The sequence below is a fragment of the Notothenia coriiceps genome, unplaced genomic scaffold (assembly GCF_000735185.1).
Source record: "Notothenia coriiceps isolate Sejong01 unplaced genomic scaffold, NC01 NC01_scaffold00018493, whole genome shotgun sequence".
NCBI classification, from domain to species: domain Eukaryota; kingdom Metazoa; phylum Chordata; class Actinopteri; order Perciformes; family Nototheniidae; genus Notothenia; species Notothenia coriiceps.
The window spans coordinates 313,619-322,287 of record NW_011351194.1 but is presented as its reverse complement, the minus strand read 5'-3'; the positions used below and the strand labels follow the sequence as shown (position 1 = coordinate 322,287).

General features: G+C 41.9%; 2 protein-coding genes and 3 non-coding genes across 5 annotated transcripts in view; 1 reads left to right on the top strand and 4 right to left on the bottom strand.

Annotated features, from left to right (window-relative positions):
• The window catches only part of LOC104951078 (transcription factor Sox-8-like), a 4,394-nt gene extending 2,565 nt beyond the window's left edge, over positions 1-1,829 (top strand). Inside the window, exon 3 of the mRNA XM_010777719.1 lies at positions 874-1,829. Coding sequence (XP_010776021.1) covers positions 874-1,580 — 707 coding nt within the window. The 3' untranslated portion in view covers positions 1,581-1,829. The remainder of the gene's footprint in view (positions 1-873) is intronic.
• Positions 1,830-1,968: 139 nt separating this feature from the next.
• Positions 1,969-2,041, bottom strand: trnar-ccu (transfer RNA arginine (anticodon CCU)). The gene has a single exon. It is a non-coding gene; the product is annotated as a tRNA-Arg (tRNA).
• A 386-nt stretch (positions 2,042-2,427) lies between these two features.
• trnar-ccg (transfer RNA arginine (anticodon CCG)) lies at positions 2,428-2,500 on the bottom strand. The gene has a single exon. It is a non-coding gene; the product is annotated as a tRNA-Arg (tRNA).
• A 348-nt stretch (positions 2,501-2,848) lies between these two features.
• Positions 2,849-2,921, bottom strand: trnar-ccu (transfer RNA arginine (anticodon CCU)). The gene has a single exon. It is a non-coding gene; the product is annotated as a tRNA-Arg (tRNA).
• Positions 2,922-6,219: 3,298 nt separating this feature from the next.
• Positions 6,220-8,669, bottom strand: part of LOC104951077 (arf-GAP with dual PH domain-containing protein 1-like) — a gene marked incomplete at its 5' end in the record, with an annotated part of 7,851 nt that continues 5,401 nt past the window's right edge. The window contains one exon of the mRNA XM_010777718.1: positions 6,220-7,127. Within this exon, the coding sequence (XP_010776020.1) occupies positions 7,099-7,127 (29 nt within the window). The remainder of the gene's footprint in view (positions 7,128-8,669) is intronic.

Below are 8,669 nucleotides of genomic sequence, written 5' to 3'. Positions count from 1 at the left end.
AAGGACACTGGAACCCGCGGAACTCGATGTCTTGTGCGCAGCGTTTGGGGGGGGGGGGGGGGGGTGGGAACCCAAATCTACCTGGTACACTAAAATTTCCGGCCAACTGGCCGTTTAACCCCGTCATCACTCCAGGTCGAAAAAAAAGAATCCGTCACCGTTTCCACTCGGGAAGGAACCTGTGTTGCGAAACTTCCGCCCCCCCCGGTAATGTAGAGCCGACCAATGACATGAGCCACTGGGACCGAACACCATCACTTCTGTCTTATTTTCATTGAATTTTAAAAAGTTTAAAGACATCCAGGCTTTAATGTCTTCAAGACATAACAGAAGCGGTTGCAGAGAGAAAGCATCCTTCTTTTTTAGTGGCACATAGATCTGGCTGTCATCAGCATAACAATGGAAGGAGATACCATGCTTCCTCAAGATGGAACCCAGGGGCAGCAGGTACAATGAGAAAAGCAGGGGCCCTAAAATTGAACCCTGTGGAACCCCATATTAATGTGTGTCAATTGACTAATAAAAAACAGATGATTGTCTTCTGAAACAAACAAACTTTAAACCTGCCAGCAATTAATTTCTGTTCTCTGTTTTCTATGCATGTTTTTGTATGTATTGCCATGATGGTTGATAGTGGTTCTAGCCATCAGGTTGCATGTTTGACTTCCTTGGAATAATTGATCAAAACCATTGTGGCTCAATTTCTAGACACTTCAATAGCATCCACATGTCAATGGGATCAATTTGAGGTACAGTATCTTGCCCTAGGACACTTTAACATGTCGATTGTTAGAAGCTTCTTTACCGCTTACGCCACAGTTGCCTTTATTGCTTGAGCATGTAAATTAATCGGTGAATCCTTGGTTTTCCCAGGTCAGTCTCACGGACCTCCAACGCCTCCAACTACTCCAAAAACAGACCTCCACATGGGGAACAAACACGAGGGTCAGCGTCCTGCAGACACCTCTACCTCCACCACAGGGGGCCGTCAGAACATCGACTTCAGTATCGTGGACATCTCCGAGCTCAGCCCCGACGTCATCAGCACCATCGAGGCCTTCGACGTCAACGAGTTCGACCAGTACCTCCCTCCCAACGGCTCCACTCTCCTCACCCCGACAGATAGCAGCACCCACGGACACAACACCTTCCTCCTGCCCAGCCTCCACCCTCACATCCCTGCCAGGGCGCCAAAAAGTGGGAGTGCATCCTCTTTAATATGTCGTGAAACCCCCAGGCTCCACGGGGACACGAAACCTCAGATAAAAACTGAGCAGATGAGTCCAGATCACTACAGCAGTTCCTCCACTCCTCCACAATCTGATTACACCTCCTTTAGTTCAGGCTCATCCTCCAACACCCACCAATCTGACTACAGTGACCTCCAGGGCTCCGGTTTCTACAGCAGTGCTTTCTCCGGATACCCCGCGGCCGGTCTGTATCAGTACCCGTACTTCCACTCCTCCCGCAGGCCTTATGTTTCACCTCTTATCAACAGCTTGGCCTTGGCACCACCTCCACACAGTCCTCCTCCATTAGTCTGGGAGCAGCCGGTCTACACAACACTCAGCAGGCCTTGAAGACGAGGAAACTCCCAGCAGAAAACTTTAGATATGGACAAACGTCACAGGACAGAACAGTAGCTGCTTTGTTGACCGGTTTTATAATTTAATTCTGAAGGAAAATGCCGATAACAGTAACTGTTGTATTGTGCATTAATATACAGTTACATTTGTTTATTTTCAAGGATTTTTTTTTTATATGATCGACAAAGATTCAGTGTTTTGAGTCTTTTCTGTTTGAGGCATGACATTTGAAACCTCCAATAAAAAGTCACACTAATGACATTTCAGTATGTGATTCTCAGCCATTTGAGCTAAAGTTCTTCATGGCTGGAGATATTGTGTCTGTTTTTAAATAATATAGACTCTACATTAATAACAGAACATATTAAAGGTAGCTGGTTCTCACCCCAGATGGGACTCGAACCCACAATCCCTGGCTTAGGAGGCCAGTGCCTTATCCATTAGGCCACTGGGGCTTCAAAATCCTGCATTCTTACCAGTTCTGTTGACAAACAATGCCCAAAATGTGTGTTTTTAAATGAGAAAACAATGGCATCTCTTATCTTTCAACCTGTTGTGTCACTTCTGCTTCCTACAAAACACCCACCAGAATGCCAAACTCAAAGCATTTGAACTGTAAGTGGCAGAACAAGAGATACAGTAAGGTGAGGGGATTTCACATGAGGTTCTCTCTCAATCCATTTTGCACCAAACTGAGTTCTGTTCCAGTCCAATGCTGGTGTGAGTTCAACTAACTGCGAACCTGTTCACTTTTCCACTGACATGATGTCCTCATTTACAACTCCTCCCAATTCTCTAATATGAACCCAACAAACTCTTGGTAATGTGCTAAGTTATCAATCACCCCAGATGGGACTCGAACCCACAATCCCTGGCTTCGGAGGCCAGTGCCTTATCCATTAGGCCACTGGGGCTTTACAAATGGACATTTTTAACACGAAAAATACAGAATGTGGTTTTAAATGAGATACTGTAACAATGGCCGATGTCGTCATCTGACCTCTTGTCTCAGTTCTGCCTCCTACACATCCACAGCCGAAATTCCAAAACTCAATGCTTTTGAACTGTAAGTGGCAGAACAAGAGATGAGGTGAGGGGACACCTTTTCACATTTGGTTTGCTCTCAATAGTGTTTGCACTGAATTGAGTTCTGTTCTAGAGCTAGTTTGACTCCAACCGGTCAATTACATAGTTAACACTAACCTCTTCTCAAACACTAATATGAACCCATAGACCTCTTGGTTACAGGCCCAGCTGTCAATCACCCCAGATGGGACTTGAACCCACAATCCCTGGCTTAGGAGGCCAGTGCCTTATCCATTGGGCCACTGGGGCTCAAATTCCTATCTTTTGACCGGTTCTCTAGAGATTCAGCTCCAACGTAAAGCGATATAAAGTCAAGTCTATGCTGTTGGTCAGTCTGTGAGAAAAATAACCGACTTCCAAACTCCTGTTACTTCTGGATCCAACAAAACAGCAGCCAAACTCAATGCCAAACTCAAGGCTTCAAATCAACCCAAATGATGAAACCAATGGATGACTACCTCCACTTGTTATTTCCCACTTTCACACTCAAATGACCAAACTGAAAACTGTTTTTTTGTACCAACCAGATGCCATCATTACATGGCCAACCCTAACCCTAGTGCTTGGTTAGGTAGTGGGCAAATGTGCGAGAGTGACAATATATGCTGTCGATCACCCCAGATGGGACTCAAACCCACAATCCATGGCTTAGGAGGCCAGTGCCTTATCCATTAGGCCACTGGAGCTTCACGTCCTGAGTTTGTGGGTCCAGGAATATAGAAATCTATGAGAGAAATTACCCTACTCCCAAGTGTGACCCTTTTACCCAAAGCAACTCACAACGAGTGCATTCAACCATGAAGATATACTCTTTAAAAAGCATAGATTACTGCAAGTACAAGGTATATATATATACATTCCTGTTTCTCACACAATTCGGTCTGATGGTGCAGCTGTATCACAACATTAAAAGAGGCGTCAGAGTCCCATCCCTGAGCAGACAACATGTCTTCCTGCTCTTACGGCTGTCACTACCGCTCTTCAGCTGCGTCTCCAGTTGTTTCTAGTTGTTTCCAGTCCAGCAGCTGCTCCTGCTGGTTTCCTGTCAGGAGATTATCTGATTTCACAGTCCAGGAGCTGATGGACAGCACAGCTGGATTGGGCTTTCCAAACACTGAGCTGTAAGAGAAATGCTACTTTGATTCACGACCCGGAAAAAGGCTTTGACTTGTCGACAGGACCACTGTGTAGTTAGATTTAAAGGGGAGACTCTATACATGTTAAGGGCATTTTTTTTTTAAAGATATCACCATGAAACTTCCCCGATTGACAATATTTTTTTGTATTGCAAGTTTTCGGAAGTTAAATGTTTAAATATGCATATGAGTCATTTTGTTGGCAAATAAGGGTCAATGATTTGTACGGAGGGAATTTCAGAATGCTATCACTCCATAAATCAGAAAATGCTATTAGCTGTCTTAAAATAAGGCCCTTTTTCACATGTTTTTATGATAAAACGCCATATAAATCAGGCTCTAAATGACATTTCAATGAACCCCTTTGTTAAAAAGCTTCAGAATATAGATAGGAGAAATGTTTGGTGGGTAGAAGTGCTTCTGAATTAGAGATGAATGGTAAGAGAGTACATACATGTTGTACAGACAGATGAATAAAATAATAAACAGATAATATAATGACACTTCCCCAGTTGATTACTTAAGGCAATTATGTTCTTATAATTAGGCTACAAGTTTAACATTTTTGTTTAAATATGCAAATGAGGCATTATTTTTATGCTAACTTTTGATGATTTTAGGATAATTCTACACACAAAAATAGACAAAATAGTTTAAAATATATTTTAATGTGTATTTTTTTTGGTTTTCTTTCCACTAGTCTGCAATATTGTATGTGATGTTAGCAAAATATAACTTGAAAATGGATCATTGCATGAAGTGTGCCGCCATATTAAGCAAGTCCTACACTCAAGAAACTCCCAAATGGGTAAAAAAAAAGTTGTTCCTAAGATTTTCAGCTCAGTTTTCGTATTAATAAATGTTTCCTCAGCCACCTTATTATCTCTGGGACAAACAGGTGTCTGTTGGGATGACGTCCCACAGCTTTCCCCCACTTCCTGTTTGGGTTCTGCTGCAGCTCAGTGGATCGCTGTCTGGTGAGTGGTGACCCGCCTGCCAACGACAACTCGACTACAGACAGACGCCCATTGATGCAATAAACACACCGTTAGGGGGGAAGTGTTTGTGCAGAGGTGGGAAGTAGTGGAGTACAATTATCTTCATTACTGGATTCTGGTAATGTTGCTGGTATCAGTACTTTACTCCACTGCTTATTTACGACGACTTTTTACTTTTACTTCTTACATTTTGAACACAAATACCTGTACTTTCTACTTCTTACATGTTGAACACAAATACCTGTACTTTCTACTTCTCTCATTTTCCAAACAGGCTGGTTCCTTTAGTTTGAATGTGTGTTTGGTGGCGTGATCATTATTATTTAGAGTCATTGCGTGCCTATTGATTTGAACACGATCCGTGTATCCATCATTTCCTGGTCTTCTCTAAAGAAGAGGGACCAATGAAAACGTTGTCATGTTGCCGTTGTTCAGCATGGAAACATTCATTAGCTAACAATGACATTATTGTTCTATTAATATAAAGGGAGGTCAGGTACTCTTTAAAACAGCTGCTAGTTATGGGTACTTTTTACTGAAGTACATTTCATAGCCTCTTTACTTTTACTTGAGTAAAGAAGTTTAGTCAGTACTTCTACTTTCACCAGAGTATTTTTAAACACGAGTATCTGTACTTCTACTTGAGGAAAGGATGTGTGTACTTTTGCCATCTCTGTGTGTGTGAGAGTGGCGAGATCATCAGGTGACATTCACACACAGAGCAGGTCACACACACTTTCTCCCGCTGCACAGATCTCCTTTAACAGGTGAGAGCGCCATCTACTGGTGTATAAAAATACATCTTACCTTCTTAGTTAAATGCCAGTTTTGACCTTCCATGTGTTTCAGCATCGCAGTGTAATATAATTTTACGATGGAGGACGTGAGAAAAAAAGAATTGGGATGTTACAAAAAGTTAATAAAATAAAAAATAGAGTTCTGTCTTCAGTCTGAGAACTCTGAACTAAATGTATTTTTGTTCTGAAATAAAAATATATTTTGAAGAATATGTTCTGAATATTTGTTGTCCTCCTGCAAATATAAGAATTCTGAAATTAATGTATTATTAATATTATTTTAATTTCCTGTATTTATTTCCACATTTATTTATTTCTGTATATATTTCCTAATTTATTAATAATTTAATTAATTTATTCCTGTATTTATTTCCATATTAATTAATGTATTCCTCCATATTAATCCGTCACCAATCTGCATTACTGGTGAAAAACTCCATCTTCTGCTGTGTAAACGGATGTAACTGCACCTTCATTACCAGTGGCTTTACACTTCACTTACACCTTAATGTTCTTGGATGTGCTTCAATAAACCCCCCTAGTGTTGAAAAGTACAATTGTTTAAAACAGACATATTTGCAAAGAAAAAAAGCCATCACTTCCACTTGATTTTAGCTTCATCTGTATTCATGTTAAGTTTTTTATAATGAAACAAACTTGTCACTGTCATTTAAAGTTCAACACAACAACGTGTCTTCAAAACCAGATGGTCAAACAAACCAGTTGCAGAGTAGAAGTGTTGTATAAATTACAATCCTGTCACATTACAATCCTTTTTAAAAGCAGCAACAACGATGATATGTCCGACGGTACGAATAAATAAGAGAACATGGAGGTTTTAAAGAACCCTTCGGCCACCTTAACAGCCACGGTGATCACTGAGAGATTTCAGGTGTGTGTTTTTATGCATAATTGTTGTTAACAGCACTTTGTAGGTTCAGGTTTTTTAACAGGGTCTCAGTGCCAGAGGTTCAACCTCACAGCAACCTCAACAGAAAACTACACACACACACACACACACACACACACACACACACACACACACACACACACACACACACACACACACACACACACACACACACACACACACACACATTTTAAGCCACTGTCATCAAAACTGTACATTCAATAAATTAACAATGCATTGTCTTTGTTATAAGCAACCAGTGAAATGACTCTAGATTACATAATTACATTAGATTACAGGTAGGATGAACCAGACGAGAGAAAGGGAATGATCCACATGGCTGAGGAAAGGTGGGATGTTAATGTTTAGCACGAGTTTGGTAGGCGCGTAGTGATGACATCATCTACCCTCTGGGCCTTCAGTCCCATTTGAGTTCAAGTTTTCTTCACACAGATAGGCTCCAGTCCCTTTGTCTCTATATTTTCATTTTCTTATCCCCACTTCCTCCCCACATGGTCTCAGGTCACACGTTGGGATTGTCTCTGATCTGATGAGACTTCGCTGAGTTTCGTCTTCCTGCAGTCTTCAAGGCTTGTGTTTAAAATGGGCCTCCACTGAAAAGACACAAGAAAATAAAGTTAGTTGAAACAGAAGAACGGGGAGATAGTTCTATAGGTTAGACAGGTTTTTGGGTTGTAAATGGCCTCAGATTTGACCCCAACCTACAATGAATGGACAGTGGCTTATTCATTGTAGTCTAGGGTTGCGGTTGAATAGTCCATTTAGCTTAGGAACCTTCCTAACGGAGTGAAATGACCCGGAAGTCCCTCAGTGGCAGCCATGATAAGAGCCGTTCGAATTCTCTAGAATGATAGGAAAGGAGGTTTCAAACTTCCTTTATAACCTCCTTTAGCTTAGGAAACACTGGGCCTTCCTTGACGAAAGGAAAGGAGCAAATGCTGCCCCACAATGCCTTGCAGCCGCAGCATTTGCCGTCACACAGCAGTCGGCCGTTCACGGAAACAACTGATTATGACCGAGAAGTTATATCATGAAAGTTACGGTGCTTATTAAGCTTTTTAAAACGTATGTGGTAAGTTGCCAAAGTGCTTTGTTTTGAACGTTCATCAGTATTATAATCAAAAAGAGAAATATGAACGTTAGTTTTTACTGAAATGATCAAATAAAGTCAACATTTTCCTACGGACACCTTCTATTATGCCCTCCGGCAACCAAGAAGAGAAAATTTGGTGTACGACGCCGTAAACACACATATGTCGTTTGACCATTTTCCACCCCGGCGTACAGAAATTCGGGGTCACCGGGTTAACGCTATTTCCGGACCGGAGGATTCGGTCGCCTAAACACGCCCAAGCTCAAGGTAGACGCATTAAATATCTTTTTTTACGTTAGCTAAACCGGGCTGACTTAGCCCTCCCGCTGACACCGGACCGCTCCCTAGACTCCCAGCAGAAAGTTGGTCCTTCCAACACCACAAGGCTAGGGTCCCCCCCGGGTACGTCAGTTTGTAGAGCTACATTTGTAACCCGGTCTCATGACATTGGGACTCAACAACCCTAAAGGCATACCACGTACCGGCGTCACACACTTACACCATACTTATAATCCAAGGATCTCCTTCCAATGGTCACGAGACATACTTACCCACTTTACCCCACTTACTGTACATTATCGCATTTCGACGACAACTCCCCAAAAAGAATTTCTGACCAGAAAGAGTGTAGTCACACGACCCGGGGTTTGGGAATGATGTTAACCGAGTCTAGTCGGTTACCGAGGGGATTCGGTCATAACATCCAAGCTCTGGGAAAGACCGGTAAATGTCGAACTTATGTTTTGGTATCCCGTATTCTTATATCGTATATTATTCCTTTCGAGTCAGTGCATTCCGAATATGTGGTACCTGTCACAGAATATTTGTTGGTCGACTCCGTTTTTAGTGTCTCGCAATCAGACACTATGGTACAAAGGGGGAGGAGAACAAAGAACAAAAGAATAGAGTAAACTTTGCTGCGTAACACAATGGCGCATGAAGCAATTACGGACAATGCTTGTTCGCACTTTTACGCAACCCACATATAGTGGTAAGTTTTGTAGAAAATTTTCAACTTGTTTTGGGGTGTGGTCGAGTCACT